Below are 20,083 nucleotides of genomic sequence, written 5' to 3'. Positions count from 1 at the left end.
GCCGGAGCCCCCCGTGTAGCTGTTCTTGGAGGCAGGAGGCCTATGGGGTCTAGCGCTAGCTCTAGCTAGCCGTGCATGGCGGCGACACGACGACTTGTCCGCGTGGACCACGTGTGTGGTGGAAACTATGGAGAGGTTGGTGCGCCTGGTGGTACGGTTCGAGTCTTTGAGAGTAGAGAGGTCCGAGTACGGGGAACAGCACGTGCTACGAGCTACGTACACGTACTTTCTGCTGGGACTGGAATCGGTGACCTCCCGACGCACCGCACATGTGTCGAGTCTTCTTGCGAATTTACAACGGCGGTCTATCAGAGCAACAGGCCAGCTCCTGGCCTCCACGTAGTCTTTTTTTTTAATTAATCACGTATGGATGTATAAACTTAGAAAATAAATGCTAGAGAAGAAACCTTCAAGGTTCCAACTCTCCCGGTTTGTTCATACCTCTAGTACTTTAACCTGTAATGCCCTTTATTTAGGGTCTGCCTCCGTGTAAAGTGACTGAGTTTTTATTATGTGTAAGTCACTGTATTTTTTGGGTAACTTATTTTTTGCTAATGTATAAGTCAATGCCCTGGACCATTGAATGTCCATCCTAGGGAGCCTAATTATAAGTGGGCTTCGCTATGTTTTGTAAGTGTTGAATTCAAATTACAAGGAGCAAAGCCCAAACATATATTAACAACCCAAATATGACAAAGCCCTTAGGTGCTGCTCTCGCCTTACTGTTTCATACAAGAAAAGATAAGAAAACATGAGAATGTCAAGCATGTTCATATGACAAAGCCCATCAAAAGATGTCAACAGAAAGTGACCAGAATTTCACCACCAAGCAAATTGCCATCCAAAATAGAAGAAGAGCCACCCTGATCTTCAATCCATATGCAGACTCTTGGGTGTTGGTTGATGTCATCATAGAAAGGCATCATCTCAACACTTTTAACCAAGTCAAAGAAGAACTTGAAAGCTGCCAACAGTAACATTCGTAGCCCTCAAAGACTAAGCAGCAACATCATTAGGGCATTGGATGAATGCATAACTGCGAGCTGGTCAACAACAATACGGTAATCTGGAACATTAGCAGATCCCACCAACCGTCCCGAAGCACAAATAGACAACATGAAAAGAATGCTCAAATCTTTAGAAGGTTACCACCCTAAAATCAGAGAAGACTGAGGACCTTCTTCAATAAAGATAGGTGAAAATGTCTCGAGCAACTGGAATGTCCTCCCGTAAAGAAGCATTGGGTTGAAGAGCTCGAGTCGGCATGTCTAAAGACAACCTAAAGAAAACAACCAAAACATAAGATCCCACTCACAAGAAGCTAAATCAATTCAGAATAAAAAAACAAAAGCAAAAGCAAACTTCAACTTCACAGGTTTTATCTATAGTCAGTAAGATGCAAAATTTTCAATGGTGCCTGAGGAACCCAGTCAGATGCAAATTGGACATAATGCAAAATACCAGGAACAAATGCACTCTCCCAAATTGGACATAATGCAAAATACCAGGAACAAATGCACTCTCCCAAATAAATGTGTTCAATGGAAATTTTTGAAATATTGCATCATTTACACATTGTTGACATACATCTCACGGTACAATCACCACCGTAACTTTAGATATTATAAACTGGAACTGATAAGAAATGAAACCATAATAATATATATCAGCAGAAAATTTCTAAAAGCGTAATTGGTTGAAGGGAACATAAAGAAAAACTAGAAATAAATCACCTTTCATATACATAAATGCATTTTTAAACTCTTAGTCGATCAATTAAAAGAAAGATTTTGAACATGTAGGCATGTAGCCAAATATTAAAAATAGAATAGGAATTAAAACAATATAGATGTATCACTCTACTTACATGATAATTCTTCAAGATTTACACCAGGATATGAACTGAAATTTAGAAGTATTTAAACTGTAATTCCAGCAAAAGGTACATGTAACTCAAATTCAAGAGTTAAAATGAACAGTAATAGATTGCAATATAATATAAGGTGAACAAACTTATATAGAATGCACTAGGTTACCAATAAAATTTCATTCATTTGATTATGCAGTTGATGAACATATATCACTAAAATGAAAACGAGTAGACTGCATGAGTGCATGTTTGGAAACTATAAAAAAATATAATTAAAAAAGGACTAGAAATAGTAAAAGGAAGAAAGACAAAAGTGAGAACGCTCAGGACAAACCTCTTCTCTACCACTTAGAAATGGCACAAAGTACATATAGGATACAAATTCCATAGGCAGTGGCAGGGGAATAAATAAAAGTGGAAGGTAAAAGGAGGGCAGAGAATTGAAAAGTGTAAGCAAGTCATAGCTCAAATTTATTAATACATTGCACATCAAATTAGAGCTATTGATCCTATTAGAAGTAGTATACGATCCTGTTGCCTAGTGTAGCCTGAATGTAACAAAGAGCAAAATAGCAACATGCATAACTCAAAGAGACAAAATATAGGATAGGAAAATTTAATACAACCTAACACTAAGCAGCATGTCAATTGTATATATTAAAATTTCTAATGTATCCAACCGGTGGGGAATGGGGAAAAACAGATCAAGGAAGCAGCACTAAAAAAAGCTGACACTAGTGAAAGTACAGTAATCACAAAATCGTATGCAAGAATGGTCGGTAGTATAAAAAACAGAACTAAATAACCTTAACAACCTCATCTTATCTATTATGTTCTAGTTATAATCTTCAAAAATATCTTCTAGGAAACAAGTATAAAGTAAGCAGAAAACAATATAGAATAAGTTTATATGTACAGAATTCATATAGTATGAAGAAATCAACCATAAGCAAGCATAAATCTCACTTGCGCACCACCTCGGATCCCAAGAGCATCAAAACAAGAACATGGAGACAAGTTGATTGGTTCTCCATTTAGAAGTTGACAGCAGCACTACGATGGGAATGCCTTTCAACAACTACAAAAATATGTATTAAATAATTAGCTCCAAACAAAGAAAGAAGACAACAAATGTTTTACAAATGTGTCGTTACGGTACAAAAGAAATATGGATTACAGTTCATTTACATAATAGTTACGGTGTACCACACAATGTCATTATAGTATGCTTTGTATGTAATAAGTCAGCTAGAACTAGACATTAAAAAATTAAGGTAAGATGGAACACTACAGATAAACTAAATATGACAAATAGCTAATTTAAAGTGAAGCACATTTGAAGAAATTTTCAGCATATTTACATGCAATATTCAACAAAGACTCAAAGAGTAGGTATATATTTGGCAGAAATACAAGAATCATGCACTAGGTAGACACAAAAGTAATAAAAGAACATTAATGGGTTGGCTATTCTGCAAATGCATCAGACAGAAAATATTAATTACTAAGCACTACAACCTTATGACACAAAGGGCGCAGAAAATATACATAATCTATAAATATGAAATAAACAATTGTCATTATAATTAGTAATCTATACCTTGACACAAAGGGCACACAAAGGAAATAGGAATTACAGTTCATTTGTACATCAATTACAGTGTCACGCATATTGTCGTCGTAGTGTGTTTTGTATGTAAATAAAACTATATATTCCAAAAATAAAAATGTAGGATAAACAGATATTCATTAGGTTGAAAATGCTACTTAAAAAATATAGGATGATGGCATTGTGTTTCAGTGAACTTGCAAGCTTCCTCTTGAGCATCTTCAATTTAGTGTGCTATAAATATATAAAAAGGGTGTGTGAAGAATTAAAACACACACAAAAGAGGAATAAAGAAAAGTCTGCTAGGACATCATATTAACAAATTCATAGAAAATATCAAACATAAAAAAACAGACTGGGTACATCCAGAGGATAACTCACTCATATAGTGCTTGAACAAATTAAAGCAACATTGTCATTTGTCATCAGATTCATGGGGAAAAAAGGGGTATTGCACACATAGTTAGGTTAGCACATATAGATAGGTTAAACCCTTTACTACAAGAATCCTGGCTACAAGAATGTATAGATCAGAAACATGAATGGAAATTAAAAGTAACTTATACTAGAAACATGACACATGGTGAAGTTTTAATTATAATCAAGAGAAAAACCATCCTAAGTTTCAATTGAAGAAACAATAAAATTTTCATTTTCGAAAAATATATAATTTCAGCACCCACAGAGACCGCAAAACTGTGACAAAATTATAGCAGAGCATTCATCATGAGGCCAAGCAGCAAAGCACATAAAAAACTAATTACATATGAATGGTTAAGGGGGGCACGGGAAGCAAAAAGAAATCACAGCACCAGACATGGACTTCCACTTGTCATTAGTTCACGATCAACCTTGTCAATGTGCATTTCTAAAGCCAAAAGAATCATAAATGCAAAATACATAGGAGAAATATGGAAATTACACAAACTTCTCCAGATGTAAATTTAGAACAATGAGCATGCAATTTTTCCAATAGGAACTGCCAAACGCACCACGCAAATTAAAATGAATTGAAAACCATTAGCAACCAAAAAGAAAATCCAAGAACCTGTAAAAAAATAGACCATATCCCAACCTAGAATCCCCAAATACAACACTAACACACCACAAATCCAACCTAATTGGCCATGAATCGGACACAAACCAACTGGAATTAGACAAATCATACACTAACAGGCCACAAATCAAACCATTAGCAACAAAAAAACCCAACAACCTGTAGAAAAAAAAAAGACCATATCCCAACCTAGAATACCCAAATCCAACACTAATAGACCACAAATCCAACCTAATAGGCCATGACAATTACAAGATTTATTAACCACTAAAAAACACAATTACAAGATACAAAGAAAACTTTATGTAGCTTTCTAATATTAAAGTTGTGATTTCGTAAACCCATACAAATATACCACTCACATAAGTCTTTTTTACAATTAGCATAATAATGAAAAACAATAAAAAGTTACACTTGACAAAGAACTAATGGTTGTTTGTAAACAATTTTTTCCATACAACTACAGGTAAAAGGAAATAGAAAAATCACTATGCTTGGTCAAGTGGGCGTAACATGCACAAATACAAGGAGAGGTAGCACATAAGAGGAACAAAAAAAATACTTACACGAAACGTCACAGTATAATGTGTTGTGGACTAGTAACTAAAGAAATGAAATAATTTCAAGAAATTGGAGGATGGGTTGGGTGGGACATTAAATATGTTGACACCAAGAACATTAAAAGAATGTGCAATAAGCTCTAAGTTTTGATACTCATAGAGAGATATGCAGCTTAAACACTACTAGTGCCATCCAGTTTTTCTAAAATAATTAACCTATTTGAAAAGTGAGTCACTAGCAGCAAAGATTAAAACAACAACAGTGCTAGTGTTAATAGGAACACCAAACAAACTGGCATGATGACAGCAACAAAAACACTACCTCTCTGAATCAACACTTGCAATGTTGGTGTTCAGCTGCACTTGGTTGTGTGCCTCGTACCTCCCAAGGAGTAATTGATTACTGCATCATCCGTTCATCCCCATAAGAACTAGTAAACTGGAGAAGATGCACCCAGAAAAAGGAGTTGTCCATGATACAGAAAGATATTTGTATAGGCAAGCAAGACCTCGACATGCAAGAATTGTACATTTATATGACACGATCACACATGATTTGGTTAAAAAAAAGGTTGGCCAGGCCAATGACAATCCTACCACTCCTACCAAGATACAGTAGAACTCTCAAATTTCACAAAGCTACACCAGCAAGTCTACCCTGAATTTTTGGCAGGGAACAGAGTAATTTAACACTTACTGGCCACAACAGGGGGGAATATTATAACTGACAGAGTCATATACTAGTAGGCCAACATATTGTTCATTCCCGTGCCAAAATGTAAAAATCCATTTAACACTCTCAGACCCATTAATGCCTCTCATGGGTGTTATACAAATAAAGTCATGCATGATTCTAACAAACACACTATAGATAATTCTCGTTGTACCTAGAAGTGCTAGTTTCAATCAGATGCATATGACTAAGAGTTACAATTTTAGTGTACCTGAAGAATCAGTGGGTAACAAATACTGAGCTGCAGGCCATGAACAGAATCAATTCACGAACAATAGGTCTGTGCTCCACATCAATATGCCAAATCTCAATCTAAACAACTCTGATTCGCACCTAATTTAAACTACAAGCTCCTCTCATCTAGGGAAAACAGATCCAGGAAGAAGAACTTCAAAGGATCATGAATCCACCATCAGTTTTGTGAATTTCATCAAACCCTGGGTGATTAACAAATCAGGGGGGAAATAAATTTGTGAAGCTTAAGTGGAGAATTTGCTAGGGGATCTCCCTGGCGATAATCACAAATATCATAACACCGATTTCCCCAAGAAATTTTCCTCAAATCGCACTTGAATCTGAGGAACAAAAGGCACTTAAAAATCACCCGAAAATACCAGGAACAGTCGGCAATGTCCAGGGCCATCCCCTGCTTCCAATGTGAGCAGGCGGCGCCCGATTCGGTGATGGATGAAGCAACACTCCCTCCTGCTGTCGTGCGCGTGAGAGCAAGGAAGAGACTGGAGAGAGCAGAGAGAGAGGGGAAATGAGAGGAGTCAGAGAGTCACACAAGGAACAGACTGGAGAGAGAAGAGCGATAGAGGAAATGAGAGGGGGAGACAGGAAGATAAATGAAAGTGGACTCGCAAGCCATCAAAATGGGCGACGACACAACAGAGCGGCCCCGATAAGACTATGAGCATCTAAAGCGGTGAACAGTAATCTGACGATTCACAGCGGTGACTTACGCCAAAACAAGATTTCAGTCAACTTAAAAGGAGCAAATCTGCTTTATTTAACTTGCTTAGGTCAACCTCAAGTCCTCAACCGCACAACGTACGACTCCCTCGTTCCAAACCCAAATTTGGACCATGCGCACAATTTAGCACGTGCTCCATGCTATACCTAACTTGGAGTGCTATTGATCAGAGTTAGCTCGCTCTTCCTTCTCTTAGAAAGGGAAAAATACAGTGGAAAATGGGGTAGGGAAGCTCCCAATCCGGTCTCATAAAAAATGGTACGCGTCCCTTTCTTGTTGTGGACACACTACTTCTATTTAAAAACAGAAAACGGATCGGACCTTGCGTTTCAAGCATGGACGAGGTGGAGAGATATAGATCATACAGCTCACAACTGAAAGCGACGCCCGTTCAGTTTTCTATTTTTTTTAGAAAAGAAAGTACATGGAAATAGCCTAAAAAAGAAGATTACTACGAGAGATACATCATCACAGTCAGTTGTTCGCGTGCGGCTTAATTGCATGGAAAGTTAGCCAGCGACAGTTCATACGCAAACAGACAAAAGCAGCAGCAGCAGCAGCAAAGGTTATCCACTCCATCAGCACACACGCCTCGCCCGTAGCGCGCGCCCATGTTCGCTTTTGGTGCCGTCGCTTTCGATCGGAAAGAGAAGATCTGCACCCGGAAAGCGACCCTTTGCCCGGCCTCGTATTCTCTCTCTCTCTCTCTCTCTCTCTCTCTCTCTCTCTCCCCCCCCCCCCCCCCCCCCCCTTTCCGTCGTTAGCCTGATTGCAATTCACCTCGCGATGCCGCCGGCCATCATCGAGAGGAGAGACACACGGCAGTCGCATGCCAAAAGGGTTGCTGCTCACTTGTTCCTCCCAATCCCGCACACATTATTCCTAGTCCACCAACTGCGTGCTACTGATGCAGCACTGTTACGAGGCGGCCTGTGCCTTGTTCTTGCAAAGCTAGCGCAGCAAGAAACCTCCCCCTTGCCACGATCTGGTCTCCCACGGCTCTCCTGCAGGCATCTCGGTCGGTCGTCCTATGATCCTATCCACACACGCTCCCATCGCTTAGCTGCCTTTTCGACCCCAAACGCGTCGGGAAAATGTCGGGATGCAGTGTATGGCACCAGTGATACAAGTCCGAGTGTGTGACTGGAACTCGCTCGCGTTCGGACTTTAGACTTTGGGCCAACCACCCCTTTGGCGGGGAGAAGAACGTCCGAGCTGGCGCGTCCGGTCAGTGTGGCGAGGAGACTTGGAATTCTCCGAGAATTCGGCAACCTGGAAGGCTCGAAAGAAACAGGTGCATGCCGATGGAGGAAACGGAGAATCTTGGGGGGGGATCGGGGCGGGCGACCTTCCGTGCCGTCCATCCGGCACGTGACGGGGAAGGAGCAAGCGCCGCAGGGCACGGCACGGAAGCGGGGGAGCAAGCTCCCCGGTGGGAGTCACCGACGGCGATCGACGGACAACGACCGCGAGAGCGCGCGGGTGCGGCCGTCGTCGCCGGGCTCCGCGGACCTCGCGGTAGGGGCGGACGAGCAGGGACGCGGGCCACGGACGACCACGCGCGGGGAGCCCGCCGTTGACGCGCCAGCGGCGCTTCCGTCAACTGCGCCCCGCGCGGTTCTTCTCGGATTCGCCGTGTCCTTCGAAGAAACTGGCCCCTGTCAAAACGGGGCGAGCGCACCGGACACAGCAGGTTAAAAAATGCCTAGACCACGATGACCGGCTGCCAGCAAAGCAAGTCGTCACACGTGCGTACCTGATCTACGTTCTATCCATGGAGTTGTTGTTGTAGTACAGTTGGTGGTGAGGATCGAGAAGCGGAATCAATACTGTGACGCGACGGGGTGGCGACTGCGCTGCGCAGGCGCAGCCGGGGGTCTGGAAGCCGGTGTGCAGTGGGAGTTGCTCACAGTGGAAAGATTGGGGAAATCGATTGGCTGGAAGCAAAATCAAAAGCAGTGAGCAAATATACCCTGCAGGACATGCAACAGTTGCACTGCTAGCCTGCCACTGCTGCTATGTACAGTAAATCCCGAACTCAAGGAGCAAAAAGAGGGAAACTGTAGCTATCCAGAGTAAAGAACAATCAGCACCAGAGATGGATCAACGAACCATGATTGATTGATTACTTCGTTTTCCTTGCGATCTCTAGGAGCAAAAATAGGAAAACTTCCGCCGATTCTACAGAAACTACTATAGCCAGGCAAACATGACCAAGAAAGACGATGTCATCTACGCTAACGACCGATGGATCGGTCACTTGTCAGTCTACTGAATTTTGCCTCTGCCCCAACCATTTCCTCCACCCTGGTTACAAAATGGAATCACGAACAAAATTGCTCTACCAAGACCCGGGCCACTCTTGGCTCACTCGAAGGGGTCCTTCGAACACCTGAGTCTGCAACGCTCCTCCGGGACGCGACGAGTCCATCAGGCCCTTTAGCATCTTCAGGACATCGTCCGAGTCTTCCAGGTAGTACTTGGCCAGGCTTGGCTTGTTGCCGAGGGTGCAAGCAAAGATCTCAGCAGACTCCGGGAACGCAAAGTTGCTCGAGGGCGTGGTGATTGCCGCAAACATGTCTTCGTCGGACCTGTCGTCGCCGACGCATAGGATGAAATCTGGCAAGCTTCCGCGAGCGCCCATGGTTGCAATCAGATTCCGCACTGCGATTCCTTTGCCCACATCCTTCAGAACAATATAATTTATCGTTAGGCAAAAAGGAGCAAAGTGGCAGTGTAAAAAGAAGTAATATATTATTCATGCAGATAACTTGACGAGATCCGTAAATGCAGATAACTTGGCAGTAGTAAAACATAGGCAGCAATAGAGGCAATATAAGTAGGCATGGCCGACGAAAATGTTATCCACCAGCTCAGATTAAATGTTAAACTATGTGCAAAAGAGATATGGTAGCTGAACATGAGCTGGATAAATCTTCTTAGAGTCAGCCTAATCTAAATGTGTTTTAGTCTGAAAGCTACACTTGATTGATCATGACATCTACCGGTGGAATTTTGAGACTTGTTCTTTTCGTCTTGGCCTGTGCATACTGGAAAGTGAAATGGCTACCCACAGAGAGAGTGCAGACCAAGATATATAGGATTGTAATCCCTTTTTCCGAATGATGAAGAGTGGCATAGCAGTAGCTATCTAAAAAGCTAGCACGTGAGATTTTTAGATGCTTCCATACCTGAGGATTAACCTCCACAATCTTATGGCCGCTTTTCACACACACGGGCTCCTTGGCGAGCACACTGAGCAGGTGGTCCTGGAGGTCTTTAGCCTGACATGATCCGAAATCCGGATCAGCTTCCTCGTAGTGCCAGACTAGTGCTGTTTCTTTAGCCTCAATGTATGACCCGTCGGTCACATCAGTGTAATGCTTCATTACAGGCTCAACAAGGTTTTTCCAATCCAAGCCTATCACCAAGTTGGGTGACTCCCATGGAGAATCCCTGCTCCACCTGATAAACAAAACAGAGTTACTTCAAGAAGCAGCCAATCTCATTCCTTAATCTCCTCAGTCACATGCACGTAATCATTAAGTAGTAGTAGAATACAGAGAAAAGAAATGCAAGTATCATCGTATAGGACGCACTCGTCATACTATATTAGCTCTACTGTGTAGAAGTTTGGACTTATATAAAACTCTGCAACTATACTACTTGACAGAGCAACCCCACCGGTGGCCCAAGTCAACACAACCTCACTAACAACCGTTCCGGTATAATAGAAAAGGCAACTTCTGTTTGTGCAGTTCTTCAAAAAAAAAACTTCTGTTTGTGCATAATCAGATTTTATTTCTTTTCAAGAACTGTTGTACTCTCAAACACTTATGGCAGGAAATACATTGGATGAGCTAATTCAACACCATCAATTCCATCAACAACACAATTTAAGTCTGCAGTTAGTCAAACAGAACAGTATATTTGCCTGACACCAAAAGTATCAGCAATCCCATTGCTCTACAAGCTATTTGTATGGATCCAAACATCAGCCACCAAAAAAGTCCCCATAACTAGGCCATCTTATCCACTTGTCACTTATCAAATGCCAAGAGCAATGCAGCAAGTTTAATTTCACAGAGCAAACAAGGACATGCCATGATAAAGAAACAGTAGTGTTTACTGTTTACCTTGTGAAGTAGCCATGCTCTGCAGAGATCCCCAGTCTTTCACAGGGCGCAAGCCATTCAGCCAGTTCATCCTTCCCCCGCCCGCTGACTACGAATACTGTATTCTTTGGATCTGAGCACAATTCGTTCAGGACGCGAATCAATTCCTGGCTAGGATATCTGATGGTCACCCCCTCCGGCATCACTGTGCCATCATAGTCCAGTAAGATGAGCCTGTTGCCGGTCCGGTGGTACGATGGGTTGATGTCCCCAGGCGAGAGCTTATGGAAGTTGGGCCCAAGCACGACGATGCGGAAGTTCATGGCGAACCCAACACTCAGGATGTTCATGGACGCGTGGTCCTCGCTCGCCCTCAGCAGGTCCTGGTCGAGCGACCGCCCCCAGTAGGCAATATCGTGCGTGATCACATACTTGTAGTGCTTCTCTTGCCGCATCTGCCGGTCGCGCTTATCCAGCAGCAGCGCCGACTCCATCCCATCGGCCACGTCGTCCACGTTCCATGGGTTGACGCGAACCGCGCCGCTCAGGGACGGCGAGCACCCGACGAACTCGGACAGGACGATGGCGCTCTCCCTCGGCGCGCCCGCCACGCCGCTGGCGAGCGGACCCTCCTGCCGGCACGCGGTGTAGATGTACGGTATCCTGTTGAGGCCGTCGCGCACGGCGGTGACGATGCAGATGTCCGCCGAGGTGTAGAACGCCAGCTTCTCGTGCATCGTCAAGGGGTCATCGATCATCACGATCGGGTCATACCCCGGCAAGCTGAAGCGGCCATTGATCCGGTCACGCATCGCCTTCACCTCTGCGCGAACTGCGTCGATGTCGCGCCCAGGGCTCCTCGCCGGGTTGTTGATCTGCACGAGCACCACCCGGCCGCGCAGCTCCCTCTGCGACTCCAGCAGTTTCTCCATGGCCGAGAGCTTGAGGTCAATCCCCTTGAACAGATCAATATCGTCCACGCCGAGCAACACCTTACGGCCCGCGAACTTGGTGGCGATCTCCTTGGCCTTTGCGGCGGTCACCGGCGACGACAACACCCCGCGGAGCTGGCTCATGTCGACGCCAACGGAGAGGATCTTCATGACAACCACGCGCCCAAAGTAGTCGATGCCGATGTTGCCGTGGCGGGTGTGGCTGTTGACGCCGAGCAGCCTGCAGCAGGCGGAGAGGAAGTGGCGGGCGTAATCGTAGGTGTGGAAGCCCACGAGGTCGGCGTTGAGGAGGGCGCGGAGGAACTCCTCGCGGGCGGGGATGGCGCGGAAGAGCTCCGAGGAGGGGAAGGGCGAATGGAGGAAGAAGCCTATCCGGGCGCGCGGCGACTTGTGGCGGAGGACGGTGGGGAGCGCCCAGAGATGGTAGTCGTGGATGAAGACGAGATCCTCGTCGGGGTTGAGGAGCTCGTAGACGCGGTCGGCGTACTGCGTGTTGGCGGTGAGGTAGGCGCGGTAGAGCTCCGCCTTGAAGTTGAGGCCGCCGCCGCCGCCGCTGAAGGGCCCGAGCGGGAGGAGGTAGTGGAGCATCGGCCACAGGTAGTGCTTGCAGAATCCGTCGTAGAAGTCCTTGTGGAGGCCGGTACCCAGGAACACCGGGCTGCAGGAGAAGCGCTCGAGGAGATCGGCCGCGAGCTCCTCGGACGCCGGGATCGACAAGGCGGCGGAGGGGAGCGCGCCGACGAAGACCACGGGGCGCGGGAGGCCGCGGGAGAGCTGGAGCGGGAGCGCGTCGGTGTCGAGGAAAAAATCGAAGCCGTGCGGCGCGTCGGGATTGGGCTCGGCGCGGAGGGGGAGGCGGTGGGTGACGACGACGCGGCGCGCCTCCACCGGAGACGGCGGGCGCTCGCCGTCGGAGGAGGAGGGGGAGGACATTGCTGCGGCGGTGCGGCCGTTTGGTTTGGGTTCTCGTGGGAATTTGGAGGGGATGGGGCCGGCCGCCTGGGTATTTGACAGCCGGGCAGCCAACGACGCCTCGACCTCGAGGGAGGTCGCGCTGGATGGCCAGATGGCAATAGACTTTTCCAGCCTGGCCCTCCAGTTTGTTGCATTTTCAAAAATCAAACGGGGGCTGCGTGCTGCGTGCCAATATGATGCCGTGCGAGCGTTTCTTTTGTTTCTAGAAACTGTCTCGAAAATGAATCAAGCAAATAAGTACGATAGATGTGTGTGTCCTTTTTATCATACTAAAGTTTATAAGTAAAGGAGGTTCTAATAGAGGAAATGTTTACTTAACTTTTACGTGTCCAATGCATTCGTTATGAATCTTTTTCCGCTGGCGCAACGTGATTTATGATGCACAATCAACACGGACAAATTTTTCTGATAAGTTTGTGACTTTTCACGGGTTACGTTTGTGACTTTGTGCATATAAGTTTTTATTGATCCTATCTATGGTTCATAGTTTGTTATGGATACATAATTTAACACATTTCTGGGCAAGAAACTACTAATATTCTTGATTTCAAGTGCCTCCCTATGTGGCAATGTCTTTAGGCAAACAAAAAAAAACAAATCCACCATTATCAATTCAAGTTTTAACCTAGAACACTCATAATTTATCAAATCATTTTAAGTACACATGTGTTTTCCTGGTATGTGAAATGTAAAAGGTGGCACGACCTTCAAGTGTTAAAATTGATATTCACAAGATTATTTTGAGAAAGTTCACACACGGAGCAAAGTGCTACACAAAAAATGTAAGGATCAACTTCAAATTTCGCAATAGCTGCAGGGGTGGCCATGTAATCATCTCCAGAGGGTGCGCTGGCTTATCCGCAACAGAAAATGGATTTACGTAATTGCCCCTCCAACCCCGCAACATGTTCAGCAACAGATACTGTTTACTGTTACCCTGTTTTGCCTTCCATAAATCAGTTTTCTGATTCTTTCTGTTTCCTTCTGCAACTACTATGCTTTAGCACTACGGAAGTCCTGGGATCTATATGGTCCACGGTGATTCAGTTCGCACGCAAGAGAGCTCCTTCCCTTCCTCTGCCAGAAAAAAAAAAGGTAAAGCGCAGTAAAGATAAACAGGTAAATCTCTCGGTGCGTACTTGGGGAGAGTTAAATCTCGCGATGATCGTTGTACGGCAGTTTATCCGGTAACGAAAGATCTCAGTAAACTGGGTAGGTCATCGACCCGAGTCTTAAGGGGTGCGCTGCGTGTCTCGTCCAGGAGGAGGTACAAATTTCCGTACGGTTATTATAGAAGGAGATGTTAATGGGGTGTTAATTTCCGTGTGGTAATTCTCTCCGGGTGATTTGCATCTTTCGCGAATGGCTCATGTTTGTCTGGGCATATTTGGAAACGTCAAAGGTAAAAGGGACGGGCACACACGCCATCGATGCCTAAACGAGTGGTCGTTCTAGGCTTCTGGCTACTGTTCCCTCAAAAGGGAAATTTCTTTGTGGCGCCATTTCGCCGGGTCTTGGATGGGAATGATTGACCTGATCTTGCCCCCCGTCTATTTTTGGAGCAGCGCTGGCCTGCCTGTCATGAAGCGGCAACGTTGCTCTCTCAAGTTTCTTTCTGAGACGGCAACTCGGCAGGCAGATAGGAAACGGATAATGCGAAGGGGATGGGGATCGGGTTGATTTGACGCCCAGAAAACGTGCGGGGCCCGCGTTAATGGGAGATTAATAAGCGGATAGGAACGCAGGTTGATAAGTTTTAGGGGAAAAAAGGGCACGGTAAGAGGAGGCAGTTAGCACGTACGCACGACGTGATGATGAACCAACGGGGCCGGGTGAAAAGGAGGAGGTACGACTTGCACCGTTCCGTGGACAATGCAGACCCAAGCGCCCCCTACGTGATCAAGAAACGTTTTGCCAAACGCCAAGGAACCTAGTACTACTAGTAGTAGCGACGACCGTTCCGCGTTGGATATCTTGTCAAAGCGAACGATGTGCGAAGCCGATGCACATCCAGAGCAAAACGCATGCATCTGGCAAGCAAGTAAACAACCGAAGAAACATCTCGCCCAACGTGCCGGCTTCCAAGAAACAGCAGGGCTCGGAACGAGCCGCGTGTAGGCAGGCAGGCAGGCGTCAACGGCAACGTTTCGGCAACCAACCCCACCCCGACCGCGCAGGAGTCAAACCACATTATCCTGCTGGAGACTTGGGGTTGGACTGGACCCAACCCAGCCGGGGCGGGGCGCAGGCCGACACCACGCACTGGAGCTGGGAGTTCCCAGACGCGGCGGCTGGCGGCTCTGCGACCCGCGCACCCTTCGCTCGGTCGGCCTCCGCAGATCCCAGCCGGCCCAGCTCAACACTTTTGCCGCTCAGCTCGGCGGCCGGCGGCGGCGGCGGCGGCTGCGCGCGTGGTCTGCGATCGTCCACGCTTCGAACTCGGAGTCGGAGCGGCTGCCCAAGCAAAAGCAGGGGCACTTTTCGCCGCCGCGGCCACGCGGCCGAAGCGGAGGCAGAGGGTCATGTTGGGCGGGTCGCGGCGCCGCACGCCAAGCGCGGGTCGGCGTCGCGGCACCGGCGCTCCGCGTCCACGCCGATCGGGCGGGGGCTGGCGCAGCATCCCGTGGCGATCTGCCTCTTCCGGCGGCCCCGGGCTTCTCGCTTTCACGGCCGCCGTGCCGTGCGTCCGATTCAGTGACTCATGGCGGCCGCATCGGCCCGTGGCGCGCCGCGTACCCGCCGGCGCTTCGCGTTGAAGCGGGCAAGCGGCGTTCGAGGACGACAACTTTGAGAAAATGCGGGTTTGACGATTCGTCAGCAGCAGGTATCCCCGAGGTTGGGCCAGCTACCTAATTTTCGGTGGGCGCGTCGTGCGGACACGAACGCGAATCGCAGCAGCTCCGCGATCTGTACCACGGTACAGGCTCAAATAAAGCCCAACTGTTCGAGCAGCGCCAGCCAATTTCACGAGTACAGCCCACTTCACTGCAGGCCTGGCCCCGGCTGGCTAGAGGAGGGAGGGGCTGGCCCACCTCTGCGCCTGGCAAGGCCGCACGAAGGCACGGCGCCGCCTCGGTCGGTGCGCTAGGCCCGGCTCGAAAGCGCGAGAGCACGCAGCAGAGAAGATTGTGCGTGGGATCCAATCCTTTGCAGCAACGCTATAGATGTCCATCCGGGCCGCCCGGGCCCGCCCTAGCCCGGTCACTTCCAGGTCGTGCCTGGCCTGGCCCTATTCCTTAGCGGGCTGTGCCCCGTCAGCCTACGGGCTCTGTCGATGGCCCAGGCACGGGCCCACGGGCCTGTTTCGTGCCGGGCTAGCCCGCGGAGCCCAGTCTGCTTGTTGGGCTCGGGCCACCCGTGGCCCACGATGGGGGAACCGGCGACGGCGAGGCGCGGCCACGCGGGAGGAGAGGCGAGAGGAGAAGAAGTGCGGCAAGGCGCGGCCGGCGGCGCGGGTCGCGGGAGGAGCTCGGCGCTCGGCGGAGAGGCGGCGGAGAGGCGAGAGGAGATCTAGGGTTAGCCGGCTAGGGTTGCGGGAGGAGGCTCGGGGGCGGCGTCGAGGAGGCGGCAACCGGCGAGGCGGAGCCGAGGAGGCGCGGGGCGGAGACAAGGAGGCGGCGGCCGGCGCCGCGGAGCCGAAGAGGTGGCGGCCGGCGAGGTGGAGACGAGGAGGGGGCGGAGGCGCGGGCGGAGACGAGGAGTGAAGGAGGTGGCGGAGCACGATGCACCGACGAGGAGGTGACAGGGGAGGGCACCGACTCGCGGACGCGGTCTCGCGGAGACGAAGACGAGGAGTTGGGGGTCGGGGCCTCGGGGGAGTGGGGCCGGGGGGGCTGCGCAAGTGGGGGGTGGGGCGGCGGGGCACTGGCGTGTGTGCTCTGTTGTGGGCTGGCTGGCTGGGCTATGCTTTTGGAGTTAGCGGGCCCGAAATAGGCCCGCTAACTCCGTGCCGGGCCGTGTCAGCCCACGGGCTGGGGTGCCGGCACATGCCTGAGCACGGTGAACGGGCCGGGCCAGCCTGGGCACGGTGAAGAGCGGGCCTTGCCGTGCTTGGGCCGGGCCAACGGACATGGACATCCATAAGCAGCGTAGAGGTCAAGAGGAGCTGCTGCATGATCTGTGCCGTCCAGCGGAGATAGTATGTGCTAGTGCTATGAACCTTACCCAACTATCCATGTTTTTTTTCTCGAGATTTTGAGTTTTGGTGAGAGAGGAGAAACCATGGGGGTTCGGGGACCTTGGGTTATCCCTCAACCCTCATGGACCCCTTCGCTATTTTCCGATCCGACCATTACCATTTACCGCTGCCATGTGTGCGTGATATATTTGCCTCAGATGCATCTTAGAGATACGATTTATTCCATTTTCTAATGGTACATTATAATTTACAATTTGATCCTTACATCAACATGCAATACAATATGATTTATAATTGGCGTTTATGCATCATAACATCAACAACATATAATGGATAAAAGGGATGCAATATGTATGCAATACTGCTTATCTCGCCATGGCTAACGCTCGCGGGAAAAATTTACCAACGGACGGTTTTACGATGACTGGCTATTTTTACCGACTGATGTTCGATGGTACTCCTGGTGTTGTGGTGCAGTGGATCACCCATTAAAGGCCATTAAAAACTAGAACATTGCGCGGCGTTGCCGCGCAGAAATATACCCTCCAGTTCAGGTTTATTTTAAAAAATTGAACTGCAAAAAGTCCGGAGGGATTTTCGTAAAATTGGTAGACTGCGGGGTTATTTGGTATATTTGGTGTCGACGGAGTACCGGTCGATTACTGAAAAGTTCAAGGGGGTTTTTATAAAATTGATGGACTTCATAATAATTTTAACAAAGTCTAGGGTTTTTTTACAAAATTCACGGAGTATGGCACGATTACTAAAAGTTCAGGGTTTTTTTTTAAAGTAAGGCTCCACGAAGTCCGAGGGGTTTTCCGTTAAATTGATGGACTCCATGTTCATTTTAACAAAGCTCGGGGTTTTTTTTTGCAAAATTTACATTTCTATCTATTTCTGACCATCGGATCGCGATCCGACGGCCGATGTTTTCGGAGCCCACGTGGCCCCTTTCCCTGGCCGCGAGCGCGACCAGGTTTCAGTAAAGAAAGATGGCCGTGCCTATAAAAGTTCATTTGTTGCATGCATGTTCACTTGTAGCCGAAAAACTTGCGGACCAAATCTAAGAACCTCCTCAAAACCCGTGTTTCATGCTGTGCTTCCACGAGTGGACGCTTGCTTGCAAGTCTTGCAGCCACTGGGCCCTCGGCGCGTACGGGTTGCCAACTTTGCGATTGGCATGGGCATGGCAGGCCGCGCTGCACGAGCGAGCGGACGAACGACGACTTGCTGCACGCAACGCGTGCCGTCCGGCCGCGCACGGAGGGAGTACCGTGGCGTCTCCGATCCGTCCGTGTCCGTCCGTTTGTTCGTCTGAGGTTCCATGCGGACGCGGTTTGGACGCCGCGGGCCTGCGGCGGCCGGTGTGGACGCAGCGGCCACTGAGTAACCACTGCGAGCGGCCCGGCCCGGCCGGCCGGCCAGCCGCAGCCGACCGGTGTCGCGCGCTGGACCCCCGTGCTCTTGGCGTCGTGCTATGCGCATGCGCCAGACCACGTCGCCACTCGCCACGCTGCATTTGGGGGAGGGGAGAAGATCGCGTGCAGGATCTCGGATCCTACGCAACCGGGCCGTTCTGTGCGCTCTGCGGAGACCGTACTACTGGCCGTTAACGATGGATTCATTTTGGGGTATTTTTTGAAAAGGCAGCTTCATACTAATTACTATAAAGGTCATTACAAAGGATAGCCCGGATTGCATCCGGAGCTTCATTACACCAAACAGATTCAGAAAATTGATCTGCTAGCCTAGCCATTACATAAGCTGCCTCATTGCAACTTCGACGAATATACATAAAAGAGAATGTAACCTCTCTTACTAAGTTTTTTATATCACATATGATAGCACCAACTTCAGATCTGTCTAGATTTTGTGATTGTAACTTCTTGATGATATTATGACAGTCTGATGCAACAACAATATGTTGAAGATTTTTTTCCTTCGCAAAAATAACAGCACATCGGACTGCCATAGCTTCAGCCATCTCAGGATCTTTAATCCTATCCATCACCTTGCAAAAGGCCATTTTGAAATCCCCATCGTGATCGCGGATTACTACACCCACGCCAATACGAGATGGATTTTTAAAAAGAGCAGCATCCACATTGAGCATCAACCAACCAATCGGCGGTGGAGTCCATCTAGATACAGAGAAATTAGACTCACACCTTTGATTTTTTGGTTGTGTCACGTGTAACAGAAACATCTCTATGTAAGCTACTGCTCGTTGTGCAATGGATTGGGGATGCATCATATTCTCACCATTTCTAACTGCATTTCTTGACTCCCAAATGTGCCATACTGTGATTGCAAAAACTGTTGCTTCATGATCCTCTGCGGCCTCTAAAAAATCAAAAAGCCAATGTCTAATATTAGCAGAAGCATGCATCTTATAATTTATATTGAAACACTTTCGTACTTGGCGCCATATCTCAGAAGCAAAATGACACATAAAAAACACATGTTCCACGGTTTCTTCTCGCCCACAAAAGCAGCACGCATCAAAATCAAGGATATGTCTTTTTTTAAGTTGCGACCCGGTTGGCAGACAGTCATGAGCCATTCTCCATAATACTATTTTCATTTTAAGTGGTGCTTGAATTGCCCATAGACATTTCCAGGACTTAGAGATTTTACTTTGATCAGATGTTTCACCTCTACCATTTTCACCCAAAAAGACATGGAAGCTTTCTAGCATTGCTAAAAAGTAAGCTGATTTAACCGTGTAGATACCTGACTTAGTGTGTAGCCAAGCTGGGAAATCCTCACAAGGAGTATGGCACAGAGGTATCTGCAAAATCTTTTCAGCATCATCTTCATTGAAACAAGCTCGAACCATCTCTTCATTCCAGCTGCCAGCTGCTCCATCTATAAGAGAATACACATTTGAATTATCAGATATGGAGACAATTAGTTTAAGCATGCTGGAATCATTAACCCAGTAGTCTCTAGTTATTCGAATTGTTCTCCCATCTCCAACTCTCCATATGATACCCTTCATTAAAAGTTCCTTACCATACATGATGCTGCGCCATGTGAAAGATGAACTTCGGGGCTGAGACGCATCCCAAAAAGAACAACAAGAAAAGTAGCGCCC

At 47.7% G+C, this 20,083-nt stretch overlaps 2 protein-coding genes and 1 long non-coding RNA gene across 10 annotated transcripts; all 3 read right to left on the bottom strand.

Moving 5' to 3' along the window:
* Window positions 1–648: 648 nt before the first annotated feature.
* Window positions 649–6,534, bottom strand: LOC120680016. 3 transcript variants are annotated; one of them, XR_005677430.1, is made up of 4 exons: window positions 6,444–6,534; window positions 5,419–5,499; window positions 2,837–2,948; window positions 649–1,279 (listed from the first exon to the last, which is right to left on the bottom strand). It is a non-coding gene; the product is annotated as an uncharacterized LOC120680016 (long non-coding RNA). The 3 variants fall into 3 exon arrangements; XR_005677428.1 differs by lacking the exon at window positions 649–1,279 and having other exon boundaries at window positions 2,575–2,948; XR_005677429.1 differs by lacking the exon at window positions 649–1,279 and having other exon boundaries at window positions 2,575–2,948; window positions 6,434–6,505.
* A 2,370-nt stretch (window positions 6,535–8,904) lies between these two features.
* On the bottom strand, window positions 8,905–12,878 carry LOC120679932 (probable alpha,alpha-trehalose-phosphate synthase [UDP-forming] 10). The gene is made up of 3 exons (XM_039961592.1): window positions 10,942–12,878; window positions 9,997–10,270; window positions 8,905–9,491 (listed from the first exon to the last, which is right to left on the bottom strand). The coding sequence occupies exons 1-3, from the start codon at window positions 12,804–12,806 to the stop codon at window positions 9,147–9,149; spliced, it is 2,484 nt and encodes an 827-aa protein (XP_039817526.1). The 5' UTR covers window positions 12,807–12,878; the 3' UTR covers window positions 8,905–9,146.
* Window positions 12,879–18,754: 5,876 nt separating this feature from the next.
* Window positions 18,755–20,079, bottom strand: LOC120677281. 6 transcript variants are annotated; one of them, XM_039958428.1, is made up of 4 exons: window positions 20,002–20,079; window positions 19,720–19,854; window positions 19,155–19,329; window positions 18,755–19,041 (listed from the first exon to the last, which is right to left on the bottom strand). In XM_039958428.1, the coding sequence occupies exons 1-4, from the start codon at window positions 20,006–20,008 to the stop codon at window positions 18,987–18,989; spliced, it is 372 nt and encodes a 123-aa protein (XP_039814362.1). In that variant the 5' UTR covers window positions 20,009–20,079; the 3' UTR covers window positions 18,755–18,986. The 6 variants fall into 6 exon arrangements, with proteins under 6 accessions (XP_039814362.1, XP_039814367.1, XP_039814366.1 ...); XM_039958433.1 differs by having other exon boundaries at window positions 18,755–19,127; window positions 19,249–19,329; XM_039958432.1 differs by having other exon boundaries at window positions 19,249–19,329.
* Between the last annotated feature and the right edge of the window lie 4 nt (window positions 20,080–20,083).

This window comes from Panicum virgatum, chromosome 6N (assembly GCF_016808335.1).
Source record: "Panicum virgatum strain AP13 chromosome 6N, P.virgatum_v5, whole genome shotgun sequence".
Taxonomy (NCBI): domain Eukaryota; kingdom Viridiplantae; phylum Streptophyta; class Magnoliopsida; order Poales; family Poaceae; genus Panicum; species Panicum virgatum.
Note: the sequence above shows the minus strand (reverse complement) of the source record. Positions and strands in the feature narration are given on the sequence as shown.

Excerpts from the sequence above, each read along its gene's own strand:
- LOC120679932 (XM_039961592.1), bottom strand. The coding sequence starts at position 12,806 with ATGTCCTCCCCCTCCTCCTCCGACGGCGAGCGCCCGCCGTCTCCGGTG. Across the intron at positions 10,271-10,941 it reads GAGCATGGCTACTTCACAAG|GTGGAGCAGGGATTCTCCAT; the intron begins GTAAACAGTAAA and ends TTTGTTTATCAG. Across the intron at positions 9,492-9,996 it reads TTGTGGAGGTTAATCCTCAG|GATGTGGGCAAAGGAATCGC; the intron begins GTATGGAAGCAT and ends ATTGTTCTGAAG.
- LOC120677281 (XM_039958427.1), bottom strand. The coding sequence starts at position 20,052 with ATGCGTCTCAGCCCCGAAGTTCATCTTTCACATGGCGCAGCATCATGT. Across the intron at positions 19,855-20,001 it reads ATGGCGCAGCATCATGTATG|ATGGAGCAGCTGGCAGCTGG; the intron begins GTAAGGAACTTT and ends ATTCTCTTATAG. Across the intron at positions 19,042-19,154 it reads ACACAACCAAAAAATCAAAG|TAATCCGCGATCACGATGGG; the intron begins GTGTGAGTCTAA and ends GCGTGGGTGTAG.